The sequence below is a fragment of the Pipra filicauda genome, unplaced genomic scaffold (genome assembly GCF_003945595.2).
Source record: "Pipra filicauda isolate LSUMZ 115617 unplaced genomic scaffold, ASM394559v2 scaffold463_size517996_pilon, whole genome shotgun sequence".
Classification (NCBI taxonomy): Eukaryota; Metazoa; Chordata; class Aves; order Passeriformes; family Pipridae; genus Pipra; species Pipra filicauda.
Genome location: NW_024104602.1, coordinates 11459 through 34141, shown reverse-complemented (window position 1 = coordinate 34141; position 22683 = coordinate 11459). Strand labels below are relative to the sequence as shown.

The 22683-nt window shown below is 59.6% G+C and overlaps 2 protein-coding genes across 2 annotated transcripts; one reads left to right on the top strand and one right to left on the bottom strand.

The window, feature by feature from the left end:
- Positions 1–6: 6 nt before the first annotated feature.
- Positions 7–5057, bottom strand: LOC114002901 (scavenger receptor cysteine-rich type 1 protein M130-like). The gene is given in 11 exon segments (XM_039386114.1): positions 7–298; positions 485–763; positions 990–1073; positions 1286–1381; positions 1532–1711; positions 1793–2164; positions 2253–3524; positions 3599–3901; positions 3975–4356; positions 4359–4702; positions 4773–5057. Coding segments are annotated over 11 exon segments (3480 nt in total). The 5' UTR covers positions 4825–5057; the 3' UTR covers positions 7–182.
- Positions 5058–11940: 6883 nt separating this feature from the next.
- LOC114002902 (antigen WC1.1-like) lies at positions 11941–22163 on the top strand. The gene is made up of 14 exons (XM_039386113.1): positions 11941–12388; positions 12459–12779; positions 12869–13186; positions 13260–13562; positions 13637–14527; positions 14600–14908; positions 14997–15368; positions 15450–15629; positions 15780–15875; positions 16088–16171; positions 16455–16832; positions 19586–19756; positions 20075–20137; positions 20373–22163. Exons 1-14 carry the CDS (start codon positions 12022–12024, stop codon positions 20456–20458), a joined length of 3939 nt encoding a protein of 1312 aa, XP_039242047.1. The 5' UTR covers positions 11941–12021; the 3' UTR covers positions 20459–22163.
- The last annotated feature ends 520 nt before the right edge of the window (positions 22164–22683 follow it).

Sequence of the window (22683 nt, the reverse complement as noted above, 5' to 3'; positions counted from 1 at the left end):
TGGGAGTGAGTCTTCAGCCAGTTTGGGGTTTTAATAGGAAAAAAGAGAAATTCACATTGATATAAAAGAAAATCCCTACACTAGAGCACTTTTCTGCCTGCACTGCAGTCCTGGTCAGGGAGAGGTGACCTCCATGGCCATAGCACACGTGTCCCCAGGGATGGGACGTGGCCGGGACATCCTCACTGCGACGTCCCCGGGGCGCTGGTGCCGACATCATCATAGTCCATGTGCCCCGGGGGCTGTCCCGGGGGGTCCCTTGTGGCTCCGGGGGGACTTGGAGGGGGGCAGCTCCCACCTTGGGGACAGCAAAGGCAGGTGCCTGAGGGGGACAGCTCCGTGTCCCCCCTCCAGACCCCACCTGGGGTGTTTCTGTGTTTCTGCAGCCCCCGTGGATCTGCTGATGGATCCCAGCCCGCCACTGCAGCCAAATCCCCATGCAGTGGCTCTCCAGGAGGGACAGGGCAGCTGTGGTCCCTCTTACCTGTGGGTGGGACACAGATCCAGCCCCTCTGTGCCACTCCCTTGGAGATGTCCCCAGTGCTGGGAGTGGGGGATTCCTCTGGCACGGCCATGGCATCGTCGTAGCCATCCAGGCTTCCAGCTGTGGCATCATCGTAGCCATCCAGGCTTCCAGCCATGGCATCGTTGTGGCCATCTGGGGTTCCAACCATGGCATCGTCATAACTGTCCAGGGTTCCAGCCGTGGCATCGTCATAGCCATCCGGGGTTCTGTGCCCAGGCAGGGCAGGGGGGACTGGGACTGGCACAGGGGTACATGGCACTGACCCGGTGGCCATGGCAGGGACTGGCTGTGCTATCGCCCTCTGGCTGTGCCACCAGGGATGTGTTGGTGGCCCTTGGTCCCTCAGGGAAGGGCGATGCTTCTCTGCCCACTAACGAGGGGGGACCTGTCCCCTCAGCTCCCCAGCCCTGCCGTGTCCCCTGTCCCCAGTGCTCCCCGCTGGGTTCCTGCCCTGTGCCCCTACCTGGGGCTGCCCCGGTGTCACTCCCCTCCACGCTGTCCCCGGTGTAATACAGCAGCTTCTTCACGGAGCCCTCCCGCGGGGAACCTGCAGGGGGAAAACAGAGTGTTGGGGGTGGCCAGAGGTGGCACCGCGGGTGACACAACCTCAGCCACAGAGCACGGCTGTGATGGGACCCAGGGACCCCCCACACCACGGGGAGGAGCCAGTGCTGTGCCACCAGGACCCGCTGCCGCGGTGGGACTGTGGGGCAGAGCCCCCCTGTCCGGGCAGAGCTGGGGCACGGGGGCTGCACCGACCTGGGCGACTGGGCACCTCCTGGTACTCCGGCATCGCGCTGTAGTCCAGCTCCTCGTAGATGGCGTCGGGGATGGCACCCACGGCTCTGCCGGCACCTGCAACAAGAGGCAGCGCTCTCCCAGGGCCGTGGGCACCGTGGGTGGCACCGGGGTCACCCACTGCCCACCCTCCGAGCCGTTCCACACGGGGGGAGCCCCTGAACCCCCAAAGCGGCTCTGCCCCGGCACCCACCCGCCGGGACCCACCTCGGCGCCAAGTGCGGGCGCGGCACATCAGCACGGCCAGGGCGCCCAGGGCCAGGCACAGCAGCGTCCCCAGGACCACGCACAGGACCACCGGCACCGGCACAGTCCCCCTGGGCACCTGCCCACTTGGCACCGGCACAGTCCCCCTGGCCACCGCAGGGCCGCTGCTGCTGGGGACAGCTGTGGGGACACGGCCAGGCAGTGAGGGCAGGGGGATCCCAGCCGGCCCGGCGGGGGGGCTGCTGGCACGGGCAGAGGTACCTGTGCAGGTGGCCCCGTCCGGGCACGGGGTGGTGGCTGTCTCGCTGGGGTTGTCACTGTCCTCAACACAAGCCACGTAGGCGTCCCCTCCGGGGCCGCAGGAATGCAGGTGCCAGGGTGCCGACGGGCACCCCCAGAGCGAGCGGGCCCCCTCCTCGCAGCCCACCCAGGCCAGCCAGGCGGGGGCCGGCTGCTGGGCGGGGCCGGGTGCCAGCTGCCCCCCGTCCCCGCAGCCCAGCTGCCGGCAGACGGCGGCGGCGGTGCCGGGGCTGGTGCCGGTGGCGCACACGCGGCCCCAGGTGCCGTTGTGGAGCAGCTCCAGGTACCCGCTGCAGCGCCCGCGCCCGCCCGCCAGCCGCAGGGAGAGCTGCTCTGCGAGGGGTGCAGGGGGGTCACGGCACGGACGGGAACCCCCCCGGGGGCTCTGCTGCTCCCCGCCCCGGGGACACCCGACACTCACCTGAGCAGACGGCCCCGGCCCCGGCCCCGCGCTCGCACTCGCGCCCTTCCGAGCGTGGGCATTCCCAGAGAGACTCCTCGTTCCCGGCGCACTCAACCACGTACGGCCACGCTGTCCCCGGCCCGGGGCCGAAGCGCGTCGAGCCGGGGGCCTCCAGTGCCGCGCCACAGCCCAGCTCCCGGCACACAACGGCGGCGGCCCGCAGGTCCCAGCGCTCCTGGCACACGCTGCTCCAGGTGCCACCGGCATAGACCTCCACGCGCCCGGCGCAGCGCCCGGCACCGCCCGCCAGCCTCACCCGCCGGCTGCCTGCGGGCACGGAGGGACCGGGCTGGGGGTTGCTCAGGGCACCAGCAGCCCGGCCCTTCTCGGGACACCCACCTGAGCAGACGATGACCATCTCCTCAGGGCTGCTGGTTGGTGCAGGGCCCATCTCTAAGACATGGGAGGTCTCCTCCGGCATGTCCTCCATCTCCTCGAGGCTCCTGGTCAGCTCAGGGCCCATCCCCGAGATGTTGTACATTTCCCTCGTCACGACATCCACCTCCTCTGTCACGACATCTGTCTCCTCCGTCATGACATCCACCTCCCTGGCGCTGCTGGTCAGTGCAGTGGGTGCCATACCCAAGGCTGTGTAGATCTCCTTTGGCAGGCCACAACCCAGCACAGCACACACCATGTCGACATCCCATCTCTTCCACTGCTCCACAGGCACACGGCGCCAGGCTGGGGTGGTTATGGCCTCCTCCAGCCGCCCGTCACACCGGCTCTCACCCTCCACCAGCCGCACGGAATTGATGGTGCCTTCAGTGCCTGAAAAATCACCAGCAGTGCCGTGAGGCTGTGGCACCTGGTTCAGCCCTCCCCTCATCCCAAAACAGCCCTGAGTGCTCCGCTCCCAATTCTTGGGGTGTCCCAAAAGCCCTTGGAGGCTCTTCCCACAGGTGCCACACAGACCTGAGCAGTTGACGGCGGCAGCGTTCCCCGGGCTGCAGGGGGGCTCCCCCAGCACCGCCACGGGGCACTCGCCCGGGTGCCGCTCGCTCCCGCTGCAGCCGAAGGCGTCCGGCCTCAGCGGCCCGTCCCCGCTGCCGAAGGAGCCTCCCGGGGGCACGGTGACGGCGTGGCCACAGCCCAGGTGGCGGCACAGGACGTCGGCATCGGGCAGGTCCCAGTCGGTGGCGCAGACGGACCCCCACGTGCCCCTCACCTCCACCTCCACCCGCCCGGCACAGCCCGAGCTGCTGTTCCCCAGCCGGAAGCCCGTGTAGGCTGTGGCAGAAAGGGCATTCAGGGGGGTGATGCTGGGGGGACCCCTAACACCCCCCGGTGTCCCCGGTGCTTACGGGAGCAGATGATGGTGGCGTGGCCAGCGCAGCCCTGGCTGTGGGGCACCCGCCGGGCGCAGGCGCTGAGGAGGGGCTCGCTGCCGGTGCAGTTGAACCCCCCCTCCCACAGCGGCCCCGTTCCCGCCCCAAACCGGCCGCTGCCGGGGATGGCCAGCGCCGTGCCGCAGCCCAGCTCCCGGCACACCACCTGGGCCACCTTCATGTCCACGTGCTCCGCGCAGACGCCAACCCAGGCCTGGCGCTGCCGCACCTCCAACCGCCCGGCACAGGCTCTGTCACCTCCGACCAGCCGGGAAAACCCTGCAGGAGCGGTGCAGAATTGGCACTGAGGGATGTGCCGGGAGCGCCGCGTCCCTCCCAGCCCGGCTCCTACCTTGGCAGATGACGGCAGTGTCATAGTCATGGGGACCGCTGTAGGGTCCCCAGCCGCGGATCTTGCAGTCCCACAGTGTGGCCTCCTCCCCATTGCAGTCCACCACGGCCAGGTTGATGGGCCCGGTCCCTGCGCGAAAGCGGTCGCGGGAGGAGTAGGCGCCGGCAGCCGAGCCACAGCCCAGCTGCTGGCACACCACCTCGGCATCATCCATGTCCCAGTTGTCATCTGCCACCGAGCCCCAGTGTCCCCGCAGCTTCACCTCCACCCTCCCGGAACAGGGACCGCCACCATCCACCAGCCTCAGCTCCACGGCCTCTGCACCGGGACACCGGCACAGCTCAGCCGTGCCCGGCACACCCTGGCACAAGGTGGGTGTCCCAGCATGGCCAGCCTGTCCCCCTCACCTGTGCAGATCACCCCCACGTCCCGCTCGTGGCCGCAGTAGTGCTGGCCCCATTCATAGTGCGGACACTCCTCCAGCACCTCCTCGGTGCCACGGCAGTAGAAGGGCTGGAGCCAGATCCGGCCGCTGCCCTGCCCGAACGGGGCGTACGGGGACGACGAGGCCACGCGGCCACAGCCCAGCTGCCGGCACACCACGGTGGCCCAGCGGGCTTGCCAGTCAAAGTCGTAGACACAGACGGAGCCCCACTCACCGTCGTGATTCACCTCCACGCGTCCGGCACAGCGCCCGCCGCCCCCCACCAGCCGCAGCTGCCCGGAGCCTGCGGCACAGAGGGGCCTGAGCCGGGCCCGGCACCGGCGGGTCCCCGCTCCCACCACCCCGCCACTCACCCCCACACAGCTGCAGGCACAGCAGCAGCCCCAGCGCCACGACCGGCCCCATCCCCGACAGGTCCCGCACCCCCAGCGCAGGCAGGGGATGATGTAGCGGCAGCACCGGAGCCGGTGCAGGCGGCAGCACCAGGGGAGCCTTTATCAGCCGAGGGATCGCCCAGCTGCAGGGCCACGGCCTCCAATAACCTGCTTCGTGCCCAAATATGAGGCTCGGCTCCGCTTCTGGCGTCACACACCTCGCCACAGTGGGCCGGCACACGGATGTCCCCGGGGGGAGCCGCCCCCCCCCAGCACCTGGGCCGGGGGGCCCCTCCTGTTTCCCCCCGTGGGTCCAACTCTGCCGCTGGAGCCCGGCAAGAGCCACCCCCGCGCTGACAGGATTCAGCCCCAATCCCGCCGGAGCCTCCACGGGACCGCCCCGAGGAGCGGCTGGAGGCAGAGCCCCGGGGCCCCCTCCCCGGGTGCCCCCTCCCCGGGCGGTGGGAGCAGCCCCCGGCTCCCCGCGGGGGCGGCGGGTCCCGGTGCCTCGCGCGGGCGGTGGCACATGGCGGGGCTGCCGCAGCTGTGCCCCCGCGCTCGCCTCGCCGCCGGGGCAGGAAGGAGGCGGTCACCGCCCGCCGGGGACGCGGCCGAGGCACCGACCGCACGCGGCTCCTGCCACCTGCGCCGGCACCGATAACGCCGCCGCTCTGCGCTGCCCGCGCCCCGCGGCTCTGTCCCGCTGCAGCTCGGGAGCCTCTGGAGCCGCAGCGTTAAGGAGACGTCCCAGTCTCATCGCTCCTGCGGCTCCCTGCCGCCACGGTCCCAGTGCCAGAGACTTTCACTGCTGGGAACAAAGCTCTGAAGATCTGCTCTGATGGGGAGTTCAAAAAATGTAGGTTCTCAGGATGAGGAAGATTTCTGTTTCCTGCAAAATCTGTTTCCAGCTGAGCTCAGAAAGTACACAGTAGAGGTTCAGGGAAAAGGAGAAGACTGAAGCAATGACCCATCAGAAACCCATCAGAACTCACTGGCACTACTTCCAAGGCTGCTGGCAAAGCCTGGAAAACCCTCAGAAGCCATGCTGATTTGTCCTGGTTTGTCTCAGTCTCTTCCTGGACCTCAACTGCTTTTAGCACAGATGCTGCTGTCTCTGTGAGAATCCTGGAGATTCCCTGGGCAGCTGATCCACTGTGTCCCGTGTCCTGCTCTCAGTTCCTGCCCAGCCAGAGCCATCTGTGCCAAGGGCACGAGCACTCCCAGCCTGGATAGGGAATGAGGGACTGGCTTGTGTACAATTCACCTAGAAAGTCAAACGAGGGGATTGTTGGAGTATCTGGCTCCTTAGGGAACCTGCTGGGAGTAGAGAAGCACAGTCCCAAATCTCCAGCTGTGGGCGGAGTCGTGGAACGTAAACCAGCACAAATGGATCCCCCAAAATGAACCGTGGGAGAGCAGGACCAAATAAGGGTCACTGTCCCTGTGGAAAGGCAAAAGGAATTGGTTGGGACTTGGATTGTCCCCTGGGGAGATGCTGGTTGCCGGGATGCAGAGAATGCCCTCCCTCAGGCTGCCAAGATCTCTCAGTGCAGGGGCTTTGGCCGACACGGCAGCACAAAGATTGTTCTCTGCGGGGGCCCAGGTTTGGGTTCCGATCTCAGCTTTGCAGGTTTAGAGGAATTCTACCTACAACCCGCAATTCCATAGGGAATTCCTGCTGGAACAGCATCCCAGTGCCTCCTGGAGCCCGGCTATTCCCCTGCAGCCCTGCTGCTTTAAGGCCAGGTTTGCCAGGAAGCAGCCACGGTTCCAGGTTTGCTGAGCGGGATCGGGACAAGGACAGGTTGATGTTACACAGTCTTTGCTGTTTCTAACCCTCCTGCCCATCCCCACTGATGTCCCTGTGGGAGACAGCTCTGGTTGCCTGGAAATGACCTGAACAAACAGTTTTGCTGATGGATCTGGTCTCCCCCTGGCCGAGTTATGGAGCAGAAGCACCAACCCTGACCCAGCTCTCAGTTCTGCAACTGCAAATCTTCGTATCCTGTAAAATGTGTTGAATTTAAGAATGTTTCCCTGTCTTTCAGTTTTTATATATTTTGTGTTTTTCCTTCTGTTTGGAAGGTGAAAGTTCATTACACAGTGGATTTATCACTCTTCCTGCTTCCGGTGGGGAGTACTGGCTGCTCTGTTTAAACTGGTGACTGAAAAACTGATACTAAAATTGAAATAATTCTGTTAAATACTTGGGAAGAGTTTTCATAATATGATTTTTTTCCCTTTGCTGTGTGTTATTTTTCTATGTCCTGGCTTTTCAGTGGAATTTATTGTATTTTAATTAGGAAAACAGTACCTAAGTTGTAAATTATTTTAGGTGTTATACCTGGAATTTTCAATTTCCTAAGGCCATTCTCTGTGCATTACTAACCAGCAGAGAGTGCTGCAGCAGTTCCTCAGGAGCATTATACAGGAGCGTTATTCTTCCTCTTTTTTGGCTTTTTTCCTCTTTTTTCTTTCAGTATATTTACACACTAAAGGATCAACAACTATAAAAACTGAAGTGAGTTTTTGGTGCAGTTTATTATATTGCCTTGGATATTGAACCAAAGTAGCAGGTGAAGCCACACATCTGCAGTGGGAACAGGGGCTTGGACAGAAATTATTCTGTTGTCCAACTTTAGAAATTCATGGAAAATTTTGTTTCCACGTGCCAAGAACCAGCGGCTCCAATCTGTGCCCAGCAAGACCTCGAGGCAAAGGGCTTCCCTCAAATTCAGTTGATTGAGGCTGGTTTTGGACACACATCCCAAGGGAAGGGGCTTCCACTGCGGGATCCCAACCTCTGCTCCAGATGTGTCTCCAGCTGTTTGTTCCCGGGCCCTGCTGTGAGTTATGGCACAGAGCGAGAGGGGCTTTTATTGCTTAGGAATGTCCTCGTGCCCTGGGGCAGCTGAATTTAATGAGGCACAGGGCTGAGCATCAAAGGAGAAAAAGGGAAAGGGGAACAGAAAAAGGGGGAAAATGGGAAAAAGAGAGAAAGTAAAATAGGAAAAGAGAAAAGAAAAAGGGAGAAAAAGAGAAATGGCAAAAAAGGAAAAAGTGGAAAAGAGAAAAGGAAAAGGGAAAAATGAGATAAAAGGAAAAATAAGATAAAAGAAAAAGGGAAAAAGGAGGGGGAAAGGGGAAAAAATAGAAAAATAGAAAGGCAAAGGGGGAAAGAAAAGAAAAAGAGGAGGAAAGAAAAAGGGAGAGAAAAGAGAAAATAAAAACAGAGCAAAAAAAGAAGAAAAGGAAAGAAAAAAAAGAAAAGAAAAAGGGGCAAGAAAAACAGAAGAAAATGGGAAAAAAAGAAAAAGAAAAATGGTAAAAATAAATGAAAAGGAGGGGGGAGAAAATAAAAGGGCATAAAGAGAAAAGAAAAGGAAATTCGAAAGAAAGGTCGCGCTGCCCCACGGCTGATCTGCACGAACCCGTTCCCATCCCATTCCCATCCCATCGCATCCCGTCCCTTCCCGTCCCGTTCCCGGAGCCGTTTCCCGCGCGCGCGCTCCCGAGCGGGGCGGGGCCTCTGCGCGCGCAGGCGGCCGCGTCACGTGACGGGGCGGCGGGAGCGTCCGAACGGCCGGGACGGGACCGGGATCGGGACCGGGATCGGGATCGGGATCGGGATCGGGATCGGGATCGGGATCGGGATCGGGATCGGCACCGGGGTGAGACGGGCGGGGCCCGCCGGGCGGTCGCGGGGCTCCCCCGGGGCCTCCCCGGTGCCGGGAGCGGCCGGTCCAGCGCCGGCCCAGGGCGGGCTGAGGGGAGCGGGGCGGGAGCGGAGGGGCCGTGAGGGGATCGAACAAAGGGCCGGGACCGGCTCGGCGGGGGGACACGGCGGAGACACCGGGGAGCCACAGACCGCGGGCTGGCACCGGGCAGGGGCTGCTGGCTCCGGGGGCGGGACCTTAAAGATCATCCATCCCACCCCCGGCCGTGGGCAGGGACACCTTCCACCAGCCCAGGTTGCTCCAAGCCCCGTCCAACCAGGCCTTGGACACTTCCAGGGATCCGGGGGCAGCCACAGCTTCTCTGGGCAACCTGTGCCAGGGCCTCACCGCCCTCACAGCCAGGAATTCCCATTATCCAGTGTAAGTTTCCCTCTGCCAGTTGGAATTCATCCATCATCGGATCCCTGCGGTGCCTTGTGAACATTCCCAGAGGACCCACACCCTTTGTGTTCTCCTGGGTTCCACCACGCACGTGGCACAGTAAAATCCATGTGGCCGCAGTTCTGAACTTGGTGAATTTGAACTAAAGTTGGTGGGTTTGCCCAGTAAGAAAAGTGGTGATTTATGAAACCAAGCAGAGTGGTATTCCACACTAGGGACTTGGGATTGGTGATGATCCCAGTCCATAATCTTTCTGTTCATTTTCTTTTGGATGCTGCAACCTGCTGAGCTGGGGGAATGTTCATTTACATTTCAGTTTAATTTTCTGTATTTCATTAATTCTCCGTGGAAATCTGCTTTTAATAAAAAGGACCATGAGGATGTTGATGACATCACAGGTTCCTAGGATTCAGGCAGGTGTTCATGCAGACCAAGGATTTTTTTGGATGGAAGCAGCTGCACCAATCTCCAAGGAATCTCAGTCTGGGTTTTTTCTTTTCTCCTAATTGTCCTTGGTTTGGAGGTGCAGTGCAGCCATGCCCTGTATATCTCTTTTAAGGGTTTTTGAGGCTAAAAAGGTTCCTTTGTATTCTGTATTCTGCAGTATTTATATATAACTTGATTAAAAAGAATAATATAATATTGATTTGGTTTTAATTAGTTCATTTGAGTTGGTTAATTAAAGCAAATCATTGATAAGGGAGTGTGCTGAGCTCAAGCTCTGGCTGCAGGGGACTGCACGCTGGGGTCACACTGAGGGTGGAGAGGAGAGCCTGGGTACAGGGGCCAGAAGGGGATATTTTTGAGGGCAAAGCTGAGGTAATGTTTATGGAAGGGAATGGCCATTCTTGGGGTAAAAAAGAGAAGAAGAAAAATTTTGGGGGTAAAACTTGATGTAATTTAGGGTAGAGAATGACCATTTAGAGGTAAACTGAGGCAGTCAGTAGTGGACAAGTAGGGAAAATTTTTTTGGGTAAAATCAGAAGTAATCTGAAGCAGAGAGCATGTACATCATGAGGTAAACTGAGGTGATCAGTAGCGGACAGGTGAGGAAATTTTGGGGGAAAAAATTTGAGGTAATGTCCTGTGTAGAGTGTGAATATTTAGAGGTAAAAATGAGGGAATCAGTAGTGAACAGGTAGGGAAAATTTGGGGGGTAAAATGTGGGGCAATGTGTAGGAGAGAATGAACATTTTGGGATAAATTGAGGCAGTCAGTAGTGGACAGGCAGGGAAAATTTTGGGAGTAAAACTTGAGGTAATCTGTATTGGCAGAGAATGAGCACTTTGAGGGAAAAATGAGGTAATCAGTAGTGGACAGGCAGAGAAAATTTTGGGGTAAAACTTGAAGTGCTCCATAAAAGTTCAGTGAATATTTTGGAGGGAAAATCCTAGGCAATCTCTAGAGTACAGAACAAACCTTTTTGGGATAAGATAGAGTTAATGAGGGGGGTTTTTTTGGTCATAAAATGTCCCTCAAGGAAAGGTGGTGGGAGCCAGGCAGGACAACTCGCTGAGCCCCAGGGGAGGGACAGGCCCTGCTGGGGGGACACGAGCAGGGGGGAACCCCCAGGGCACAGAGGGGGCACGGGAAGCCCTCAAGGTTCGCCTGCTCATGGCTTTGGGGTGTCCTCTGCTTTTCTGGAAGAAGTTCTGGGGCACTTGTAAGGGCAAGCAACACGTAGAGAAGTGTGTTCTGGGTTTTTACTCTTTGCCACCTCGTGCTGTAAAAGCATCTTGCTCCAGGATTCATTTCTCCTCCCAGGGAGGTTTGGAGGTGCAGTGGTGCCCGCAGCTCCTTTGTGCCACGGCGCCAGCGAGGCCGAGCCCTGGCCCTGATTTGCCAGCCATGGGCAGGGGGCTCTGTGCCAGCCGGGGGAGCAGCGGGGCCCCCGTGGCAGAGAGGGCAGGGGGGCTGTGGAGCTGCCCCGGGGGGAGCGGGGGGTCCTGTCCTGGGCCGCCTCCAGCCCCCCTCGACCCCGGGGCTGCGCTGCCGCCCCCGCCCACCGGGGGCCGCTGCCGTCGGTCCGTGAGGGAGCGGGAACGGGGAAGGGGGAAAGTCCCCCCGGCTCGGGCCGCAGGGAGCGGGAATGGGGAATGGGGAACGGGGAACGTCCCCTGGGCTCCCGGGGGCTCCGCACGGGGCGGGGTCACGGGCCGGGGCCATGGGCGGGGGGTCCGCATCTTTATCCTGCGCCTTCCCCCCCAACCCGGGCCCCATTCCAGCGCTTGTGACGGACACGGTGCCGTGTTTGGAAGTAGGGTTGGTAGGCGCTGACGGTGTCCCCGGGAACCACTGCCGGGGTCCCCGCCCGCCGCGGGGAGACCGGCTGCTGCCGGCCGCCGCTGCTGCCGGCCCGGCCGGGTCTCCGTGCGGGCGGGAGGGCCGGGCAGCTGTGGCAGGTCCATGCGACACCATGGGGACACCCCAGGGCTCTCCAGGGTTGGGAGCAGCCCCACAAGCCACGGCGGGGTGACACGGGGGCGCTGGCATGTGGTAGGTGCCCGGTCCCACGCGGGACTGGCGGCACGTGGCGGTGCCTGCGCCGCTGCAGGTGTGACCCCGCCGGGAACACGCTGTTCCCCCGGCACTGGCACTGCAGCAGCGGCTCAGCCCCGTCCTCACCCTCAGGCACAAGCGAGACCCCGATGGAGCTGCTGCTCCCCCCTCCCGCACGCCTTGTTTGCGGTGGTGCTCGGTGCCGGCTCCCCCAGGCGGGTTCCCCAGCGCCGAGTGGGTTCTGTGCCCCCCCGTGCCTTGCCCGTGCCCAGGTGCCGGCGCGCAGAGCGGCGGCGTTATCGGTGCCGGCGCAGGTGGCAGGAGCCGCGTGCGGTCGGTGCCTCGGCCGCGTCCCCGGCGGGCGGTGACCGCCTCCTTCCTGCCCCGGCGGCGAGGCGAGCGCGGGGGCACAGCTGCGGCAGCCCCGCCATGTGCCACCGCCCGCGCGAGGCACCGGGACCCGCCGCCCCCGCGGGGAGCCGGGGGCTGCTCCCACCGCCCGGGGAGGGGGCACCCGGGGAGGGGGCCCCGGGGCTCTGCCTCGAGCCGCTCCTCGGGGCGGTCCCGTGGAGGCTCCGGCGGGATTGGGGCTGAATCCTGTCAGCGCGGGGATGGCTCTGGCCGGGCTCCAGCGGCAGAGTTGGACTCACGGGGGGAAACAGGAGGGGCCCCCCCGGCCCAGGTGCTGGGGGGGGCGGCTCCCCCCGGGGACATCCGTGTGCCGGCCCACTGTGGCGAGGTGTGTGACGCCAGAAGCAGAGCCGAGCCTCATATTTGGGCACGAAGCAGGTTATTGGAGGCTGTGGCCCCGCAGCTGGGCGATCCCTCGGCTGATAAAGGCTCCCCTGGTGCTGCCGCCTGCACCGGCTCCGGCGCTGCCGCTACATCATCCCCTGCCTGCGCAGGGGGTGCGGGACCTGTCGGGGATGGGGCCGGTCGTGGCTCTGGGGCTGCTGCTGTGCCTGCAGCTGTGTGAGGGTGAGTGGCGGGGTGGTGGGAGCGGGGACCCGCCGGTGCCGGGCCCGGCTCAGGCCCCTCTGTGCCGCAGGCTCCGGGCAGCTGCGGCTGGTGGGGGGCGGCGGGCGCTGTGCCGGACGCGTGGAGGTGAATCACGACGGTGAGTGGGGCTCCGTCTGCGTCTTGGACTTCGACTGGGAAGCCCGCTGGGCCACCGTGGTGTGCCGGCAGCTGGGCTGTGGCCGCGTGGCCTCGTCGTCCCCGTACGCCCCGTTCGGGCAGGGCAGCGGCCGGATCTGGCTCCAGCCCTACTTCTGCCTTGGCACCGAGGAGGTGCTGGAGGAGTGTCCAAACTTCGGATGGGGCCAGCACTCTTGTGGCCACAAGCGGGACGCGGGGGTGATCTGCACAGGTGAGGGGGACAGGCTGGCCATGCCGGGGCACCCACCTTGTGCCGGGGTGTGCTGGGCAGGGCTGAGCTGTGCCGGTGTCCTGGTGCAGAGGCCGTGGAGCTGAGGCTGGTGGATGGTGGCGGTCCCTGTTCCGGGAGGGTGGAGGTGAAGCTGCGGGGACACTGGGGCTCAGTGGGAGATGACAACTGGGACATGGAGGATGCCGAGGTGGTGTGCCAGCAGCTGGGCTGTGGCTCGGCCGCTGGCGCCTACGCCGCCCGCAACCACTTTGGCACTGGGGCCGGGCCCATCAACCTGGCCCTGGTGGACTGCAAGGGGGACGAGGCCACACTCTGGGACTGCGAGATCCGCGGCTGGGGACCTTATAGGAACAACCACGACTATGACACCGCCGTCATCTGCCAAGGTAGGAGCCGGGCTGGGAGGGACGCGGCACTCCCGGCACATCCCTCAGTGCCAATTCTGCACCGCTCCTGCAGGGTTTTCCCGGCTGGTCGGAGGTGACAGAGCCTGTGCCGGGCAGTTGGAGGTGCGGCAGCGCCAGGCCTGGGTTGGCGTCTGCGCGGAGCACGTGGACATGAAGGTGGCCCAGGTGGTGTGCCGGGAGCAGGGCTGCGGCGCGGCGCTGGCCATCCCCGGCAGCGGCCGGTTTGGGGCGGGAACGGGGCCGCTGTGGGAGGGGGGGTTCAACTGCACCGGCAGCGAGCCCCTCCTCAGCGCCTGCGCCCGGCGGGTGCCCCACAGCCAGGGCTGCGCTGGCCATGCCACCATCATCTGCTCCCGTAAGCACCGGGGACACCGGGGGGTGTTGGGGGTCCCCCCAGCATCACCCCCCTGAACGCCCTTTCTGCCACAGCCTACACGGGCTTCCGGCTGGGGAACAGCAGCTCGGGCTGTGCCGGGCGGGTGGAGGTGGCGGTGAGGGGCACGTGGGGGTCCGTCTGCGCCACCGACTGGGACCTGCCCGATGCCGACGTCCTGTGCCGCCACCTGGGCTGTGGCCACGCCGTCACCGTGCCCCCGGGAGGCTCCTTCGGCAGCGGGGACGGGCCGCTGAGGCCGGACGCCTTTGGCTGCAACGGGAGCGAGCGGCACCCGGGCGAGTGCCCCGTGGCGGTGCTGGGGGAGCCCCCCTGCAGCCCGGGGAACGCTGCCGCCGTCAACTGCTCAGGTCTGTGTGGCACCTGTGGGAAGAGCCTCCAAGGGCTTTTGGGACACCCCAAGAATTGGGAGCGGAGCACTCAGGGCTGTTTTGGGATGAGGGGAGGGCTGAACCAGGTGCCACAGCCCCACGGCACTGCTGGTGATTTTTCAGGCACTGAAGGCACCGTCAATTCCGTGCGGCTGGTGGAGGGTGAGAGCCGGTGTGACGGGAGGCTGGAGGAGGCCATAACCACCCCAGCCTGGCGCCGTGTGCCTGTGGAGCAGTGGAAGAGATGGGATGTCGACATGGTGTGTGCTGTGCTGGGTTGTGGCCTGCCAAAGGAGATCTACACAGCCTTGGGTATGGCACCCACTGCACTGACCAGCAGCGCCAGGGAGGTGGATGTCATGACGGAGGAGACAGATGTCGTGACAGAGGAGGTGGATGTCGTGACGAGGGAAATGTACAACATCTCGGGGATGGGCCCTGAGCTGACCAGGAGCCTCGAGGAGATGGAGGACGTGGCAGAGGAGATGTCTGATGTCTTAGGGATGGGCCCTGCACCAACCAGCAGCCCTGAGGAGATGGTCATCGTCTGCTCAGGTCGGTGTCCCGAGAAGGGCCGGGGTGCTGGTGCCCCGAGCAGCCCCCAGCCCGGTCTTTCCGTGCCCGCAGGCAGCCGGCGGGTGAGGCTGGCGGGCGGTGCCGGGCGCTGCGCCGGGCGCGTGGAGGTCTATGCCGGTGGCACCTGGAGCAGCGTGTGCCAGGAGCGCTGGGACCTGCGGGCCGCCGCCGTTGTGTGCCGGGAGCTGGGCTGTGGCGCGGCACTGGAGGCCCCCGGCTCGGCGCGCTTCGGCCCCGGGCCGGGGACAGCGTGGCCGTACGTGGTTGAGTGCGCCGGGAACGAGGAGTCTCTCTGGGAATGCCCACGCTCGGAAGGGCGCGAGTGCGAGCGCGGGGCCGGGGCCGGGGCCGTCTGCTCAGGTGAGTGTCGGGTGTCCCCGGGGCGGGGAGCAGCAGAGCCCCCGGGGGGGTTCCCGTCCGTGCCGTGACCCCCCTGCACCCCTCGCAGAGCAGCTCTCCCTGCGGCTGGCGGGCGGGCGCGGGCGCTGCAGCGGGTACCTGGAGCTGCTCCACAACGGCACCTGGGGCCGCGTGTGCGCCACCGGCACCAGCCCCGGCACCGCCGCCGCCGTCTGCCGGCAGCTGGGCTGCGGGGACGGGGGGCAGCTGGCACCCGGCCCCGCCCAGCAGCCGGCCCCCGCCTGGCTGGCCTGGGTGGGCTGCGAGGAGGGGGCCCGCTCGCTCTGGGGGTGCCCCTCGGCACCCTGGCACCTGCATTCCTGCGGCCCCGGAGGGGACGCCTACGTGGCTTGTGCGGAGGACAGTGACAACCCCAGCGAGACAGCCACCACCCCGTGCCCGGACGGGGCCACCTGCACAGGTAGCTCTGCCCGTGCCAGCAGCCCCCCCGCCGGGCCGGCTGGGATCCCCCTGCCCTCACTGCCTGGCCGTGTCCCCACAGCTGTCCCCAGCAGCAGCGGCCCTGCGGTGGCCAGGGGGACTGTGCCGGTGCCAAGCGGGCAGGTGGCCAGGGGGACTGTGCCGGTGCCAGTGGTGCTGTGTGTGGTCCTGGGGACGCTGCTGTGCCTGGCCCTGGGCGCCCTGGCCGTGCTGATGTGCCGTGCCCGTGCTTGGCGCCGAGGTGGGTCCCGGCGGGTGGGTACCGGGGCAGAGCCGCTTTGGGGGTTCAGGGGCTCCCCCCGTGTGGAACGGCTCGGAGGGTGGGCAGTGGGTGCCCCCGGTGCCACCCACGGTGCCCACGGCCCTGGGAGAGCGCTGCCTCTTCTTGCAGGCCCCGGCAGAGCCGTGGGTGCCATCCCCGACGCCATCTACGAGGAGCTGGACTACAGCGCGATGCCGGAGTACCAGGAGGTGCCCAGTCGCCCAGGTCGGTGCAGCCCCCGTGCCCCAGCTCTGCCCGGACAGGGGGGCTCTGCCCCACAGTCCCACCGCGGCAGCGGGTCCTGGTGGCACAGCACTGGCTCCTCCCCGTGGTGTGGGGGGTCCCTGGGTCCCATCACAGCCGTGCTCTGTGGCTGAGGTTGTGTCACCCGCGGTGCCACCTCTGGCCACCCCCAACACTCTGTTTTCCCCCTGCAGGTTCCCCGCGGGAGGGCTCCGTGAAGAAGCTGCTGTGTTACACCGGGGACAGCGTGGAGGGGAGTGACACCGGGGCAGCCCCAGGTAGGGGCACAGGGCAGGAACCCAGCGGGGAGCACTGGGGACAGGGGACACGGAAGGGCTGGGGAGCTGAGGGGACACGTCCCCCCTCGTTAGTGGGCAGAGAAGCATTGCCTTTCCCTGAGGGACCAAGGGCCACCAACACATCCCTGGTGGCACAGCTGGAGGGGGATGGCACGGCCAGAGGGGGATGGCACAGCCGGAGGGGGATGGCACAGCTGGAGGGGGATGGCACAGCCAGTCCCTGCCATGGCCACCGGGTCAGTGCCATGTACCCCTGTACCAGTCCCAGCCCCCCCTGCCCTGCCTGGGCACAGAACCCCAGATGGCTACGACGATGCCACAGCAGGAACCTCGGATGGCTACGACGATGCCACGGCTGGGACCCCGGATGGCTACGACGATGCCATGGTTGGAACCCCAAATGGATACGATGATGCCATGGCTGGAACTTCGGATGGCTACGACGATGCCACAGCAGGAACCCCAGATGGCTACGACGATGCCATGGTTGGAACCCCAGATGGCTACGACGATGCCACAGCTGGAACCTTGGATGTCTACGACGATGCCACGACCGTGCCAGAGGAGTCCCCCGCTCCCAGCACTGGGGACATCTCCGAGGGGGTGGCACAAAGGGGCTGGATCTGTGTCCCACCCACAGGTAAGAGGGACCCCAGCTGCCCTATCTGCCCTGGAGAGCCACTCCACGGGGGGTTTGGCTACGGTGGTGAGCTGGGATCCATCAGCAGATCCACGGGGGCTGCAGAAACACAGAAACACCCCAGGTGGGGTCTGGAGGGGGGACATGGAGCTGTCCCCCTCAGGCACCTGTCTTTGCTGTCCCCAAGGTGGGAGCTGCCCCCCTCCAAGTCCCCCCGGAGCCACAGGGGACCCCCCGGGACAGCCCCCGGGGCACATGGACTGTGATGATGGCGCCCCGGGGATGTCGCAGTGAGGATGTCCCGGCCACGTCCCATCCCTGGGGACACGTGTGCGGGGCTCTGTGTCATCATCTCTGATAATGTCATTTGGGGCACTCCGGTGTCACTGGGGGGGTGGTGTTGTGGTGGAGAAAATGAGTGGGGAATCAAGGCGGTCAGGTGGGTTCCCCCAAAAAGGGAGGGGACAGCCCAAAATTGCCTAAAAATTCATAGGGAGGGGCTGTGTGTCTCTGTAAAATACTAAAGTCTTTTAAATTTGTTATTTTTAAATCTGTTGACAAGTAATACTAATTCATATAAAAGCTGATTTCAAAACAAATCCTCGTATCTGCTATATTATATGCGGGATTTTAGGATATAATAAATTCCAAACGTGGATCCATAGGGTTTGAAAATGAAAATAAAACTTTTGTATGAATACGTTAAACACTGAAGGGCTGGAAAATGTGAGGCAGGCACTCGCTGTGCAGCAGCAGGGGCAGCTCGGTGTGTCGGGGGTTGTTCCTGTCCCCTCCCTGTCACCCCAGGGCGGTGGCACCGAGCGGGGGAGGAGCGGCTGGGCCGGGCTGGGGCCGGGGGGGTTCCCGGGGCACCCGGGACTTGTGGTCTCCCGTCTGTCCCGGGGGGGTAAAATGAACATTTTGAGTTAAAACCGAGGCAATTAGTGAAGGACATTCTGGGGGGAAAATCAAGGTTCTCCCAGCGGGACAGGAAGGGACAATTCTGGGGTAAAACCTGAGCTGGGCAGGGGAGGTTTGGGGATCAAACCTGAGTTCCTGTGCAGGGGGCAGAAGGAACGTTTGTGAGGGAAAAGCAGAGGCAAATTGTGAGGGGGAGCAGAGGTGACATTTTCCATAGAATTGCTGAGGTAATTTGGATGAAACAAAATCACCGTTTTTGTGGGGTGAATCCGGGGGTACCTTATCGAGGAAAAAGGAGCCTTTCTGAGAGAAAGGCTGGGAACTCAGAGATGACTGAGGCAGAATTTTGGACAGAAAAACTGAGGTTCCTTAGAGGGGACAGAAGTGACCCTTTTAGCTGAAAACTGGGGGTAATTTAGAGGGGACACGACCTCTGTTATATGTAAGAAAGTGGGGGGTGATGTACAGGGGAGAGAGGTGGCATTTCAGAGGGAGTGGCTGAGCTGGTTGGTAATGGCTGAGATCGACTGCAAGCTGCAGACTGAGCCTGGGACCTGAATCCTTTCCAGTCAGCAGGAGCTGTTCCCAAATGCCATCCCCTGGCTCATAACTCGGTAAGATTGTGTTCCTCCAACCCAACCCCCAGGTGCTGATGGAACCATTGCCTTAGGTGTGTTTAGTTTGTGTCTGTGAGAGCTGGGATTTTGGCTAGAGAGCTGTTGTTGGGAACAAAAGGTGGAGTAAATCTATTCCATGGATGTGTAAGGAAGGACTGAGTAGCAGGGAAGAGGAGGATTTATAAACTATATCAATATTTGACCCAAATTTGGGGTGAAGCAGTGGTGGGGGTGGTTGGGTTTGGTCTGGGCCAGTCAAGATCAGCCATAAACAACCTGCCAGACCCCTGAATCTTCAATGGACACGTCCAGCCCTTCAGCAGAAACCCAAGTCAGTAATTACTACAGAGGTGAAATTATTGAAAAAATATGGGAAAAAAAAGGAACTTTTGTTCTGCATGGCAAACCTTCTGTTACTCCTTGTGCAGTCTCTGCATGCTGTTCTAGGAGTTACTGTCCAGGATCTTTCTAACAAAACCTGTTAGAAATTTAGATGTAGGATTCAAATTTGGGTCTGTTCCCCACAAGACTCCTGCAGAGCCTGAAGGACTGGGGTGGTGACTGCTCTCAGTGAAGGTTGTTTTTTAATATTCTGTTCGATTTCCCTCATCTCTGGGCAGGAAAGGCAAGGGTTTGGGTCAGGAATTGTACAAGCAAGGCCTGTGTGTCCATGGATGTCTCGTGTGCGTGGCAGGGCTGGGACAAGGACTCGTGCAGTGACCGAGCTGGCACTGGAGCTGCTGCCATTCTGAGTCATTACCAAGGTGTGATTAGAGAAGGAGGACAATGTCCAGGGATGCTGAAGAGGGGGATCAGCTGAGCTGGGCAGCAACAAACACGAAGCTGCAGGGATTTGGGTGCTGCTGGGGATGTGTCACCTTCCAGCCGAGCATCCGTGCCTGGCATTCCATCCCCCCTCCGGAGGTGGTTCTGGCTCTGGGGGGGCAGCAGGATCCATGGGGATGGAGAGAAGCACCCCCAGGGCCATCCCCCAGCTGTGGTGCCGAGTATCCCGAGGGCTGTGCTGGGAGCGAGGAGAGGAACATCGTGTTCCCTCCATCCCTCCGGGTGCTTTCCCACAGCCTGGAGCCTCCCGGCTCACACGGAGCTCACACAGTTCCCTTTAAAAAGGGAGGCAATGGAATGTTGGGGCTTTTTTTCCTTCAATCTTTCGAGGTAGTGCTCTGAATTAATTTATTTCTGTCTTGCTTCCAGTGGTGCATTCCCCAGCAGTCCCACGGCAGCTCTTGGGCAGTGCAGCTGCCAGAGGTCCCTCTGGACTGTGGGACGGGCAAAAACTCCAAATAAAAGCACGTATGCAGATTCTGAGACTGTTACAAAGACAGGCGATGGGACATGGAAATAACATCTCTGTTTTGGATCATGGTTGGTTTTTAAAAAATTATTTCCCACTAGTTATTGTTTATTCTCCCCTTCTATATGTTAAAGCAATTCCATGGTGGGGGAAGAGTGAAACATGAAGCTAATCCCGTGTGCTTTCATGGTGTGTTTCCTGATGTTCATGATGTTTGTTGAACTGCATGTCTAAATACAAGTGTTTTAGTAAGAAATCTGTCTTGGAGTTATGGCATACACCCAGTAAGCCGAGATACTTTTCTACTGGCCTTAATATTCATCTTTATTTTGCCTTTCTAGCTATCGTATAAGAAAATTGTTCTTACAAATGTAAAAATGCCTTCCCAGGTGTGCTCGAGCAGGCCTGGCAAGCAGACTTTTCAGCTCGCGTGGTGATGCCTAAAAAGCCAGGTAGGTGGAGCTGTTACATCATGAAACCTTGAGTTCAGCCTTTTCGAGGAATTAGGTGTTAGTTTTTAATTAAAACTTTGCACGGAATTCTATTAATTATGGTTTGGAGGCTAATGCTGCTTATAAATATGGGGCACGTATAAATGTGAGGAATTACAAAGTAGAGGGTTTGATTTTGGACTTCTGAGTAGTTTGGATTAAACTACATCCTCACATGAACTTTTTTAAACAAAAGCCATCAGGATATGCTGGGATTGCTCCTGCTCCTCCTCTGCTGCTGGCTCTGACTCGGTGGCACATAAGAAGGATGACCTTCAGTGACGTGCCTTTAATCTAAGAAAGATGAGTAAAAAAAAATAAATCACTGTTCAGTCCTGTTGCATGAAGGTAAAGCACTGCTCCCAGGTTTGCAAGGTGTAAAAGATGTGCTTCTGCAGGAACTCTGGTTATACAGAGCAGAGAGGGGAAAGACTCTCTGGCTCAGGATTATTTCTCGATGATGTAGTTGCTTTAAGTGATTTGCAGGATGAAGAGATAGTCCTCAGGTGTCCTCAGAGGCAAAAACTGGAATCAAGTCAAGGATGCTGCTGGTCTGCTGCTGTTTCTTTCCAAGCTGCTTAATGGCACTCATTAGGTTGGCTTGGGCTGATTGTCAAGGGGGAAGTAGAATTGCCAGAGGGGGTATTTGTTTCCTCTTTTAGCAAGGGGAAGGAAAAAGGAAAATCCATGTGATGGAGGTGAGGTCGATATTCGAGGCATTCCACTGGGATAAGGAAAACTGGATACGACAGTGCAAGCCCCATGGGTGCTCCCAAAATCCCTGCAGCTGGAGAGAGGGGGGAGACTCCTGTTTTCTGACCAAATAACATGATGGGATGCAGTTTCCAGTTGCCCGAGTCCATAAAACGGAGCATTTGGGAGCTGTGGGGTTTTTAAGAGAAGCAGCTTTGATAACTTTTCTAACTCACCACACAGCTCCATAGCAAATAACCCAGGAATAATTTAAGATTCTCATCCCTGACAGTTCTGAGACACAGGTCAGGCAAACCTCCTGGCACAGACTGGGTGTATGTATTTAATCCTGTCTCAGCGCTGAGAAGCTGTCTCTCTTTTGAGGCCCAGTCAATTGTAGCCTTCTTTTATTATAACTGCTGTTCTCTCCCAAGGGAATTAGGAGCATCTCCTTTTTTCTTCAAGATAACAGCAGATTTTGCATTAAAAAAAAACAAAACAACAAAACCACAAACCCCTCCCTACTACCAGAATTGGGCTGTAAAAGATTTTTTTGTTTGCTTGCTTTTTTACTCCCACGGTGAATAAACTGATTTCCAGAAAATTTCTCAGCATGCTTATTCAATGCCTCTCACCCATTTTTTTTTTGGAAAAAAACCCAACCAAACAACCTAAAATGCCCATTTTCAGCAAAGAAAAGACAGTTTCTGTGTTTTCTTTTGTGGATGAATTGATCTCTCCATGTCTCTTTTGTCAGCTATTACCTCTCTGTTGCTGTAACATCTGGCACAAGAAAGAAGTGCTCTGGTGAAGAAACCACCTGGGAAGAAACCAAGGATCCTAAGAGAAAACTGTCCCTGACAAAAGGGCCTATAAGAAACTTCAAATTATTGGGGGTTGAGAGAGAAAATTAGAAGCAGAGTGTGGGAAAAGTAAATAAGTACTGAAAAGAGAGTGAACTCCGGCATGAATAGGTTGTATACAGAGAAAAAGATCTGGCCAAGTAACAACAACAACAAGCAATAAGTTGTTAACAGATGCTTGAACTTCATATTGAAACAGCAGAAGTGTTGATATAATTCTGTTGATATAGCTCTGCTGTGTTACTGTTGGCAGAAGAAGTTAGTTTAACTTTAGGGGAAGGGTAAATTGTAGGCTCTTGTTTATTTTCTCCGGCTAAAAACCTCTGACTTGACTTTTTACCTGTTTTTGTAGTGAATTTTCATCATACCATGTAAGTATGAAATCATTCAGACAAACATTTCACATGTCAATAAAGCTGTGTGTGTGTATATTAGCCCGGCACATTTCATTCCTCTAAACCATGTTTATTACTTAAGCTCTGCAACATCAATTTTGCACTTGGAAAAACAGAGGAGCAGAGAAAACAGAAAGCCAGGGTTGTTTGCAGAGGAATGTTGTTGTGAAATAAGCCAGGGAGGAAATAAAAAACCTCCCCAAATAGTGGTGAATGATCATTAGATCTCTTTTGAGGCCTTTTCTATTTCTATTTCTATTCAGTTCAGTCCCTGCTCTGTGACTGGCTGAGAGCGAAGCAAAGGAAGTTGAGATCCAAACTGGAAGTTGCTGTTCATCCAGGGAAATAATCCAGCAGTTTTGATCACCAGTCTTGATAACTAACGCTAATTAATTTCTCAAGAGTGTATAAATTTGGTCCTTATTTTTCTGAGCCGCTGTATTGCCAGTTCCTCAGCCCAATAAAACCATGAAAATGTAAATGCTTAGCACATTAAAGTTTATTTTCTGCAAACTGAGGTGTTTTTCTTCAGTCTCCTTCTTTGTATTAGAAAAAA

Excerpts from the sequence above, each read along its gene's own strand:
- LOC114002902 (XM_039386113.1), top strand. The coding sequence starts at position 12,022 with ATGGCTCTGGCCGGGCTCCAGCGGCAGAGTTGGACTCACGGGGGGAAA. Across the intron at positions 14,909-14,996 it reads GGCCGGGGCCGTCTGCTCAG|AGCAGCTCTCCCTGCGGCTG; the intron begins GTGAGTGTCGGG and ends CACCCCTCGCAG. Across the intron at positions 20,138-20,372 it reads GGTGATGCCTAAAAAGCCAG|CCATCAGGATATGCTGGGAT; the intron begins GTAGGTGGAGCT and ends TTTAAACAAAAG.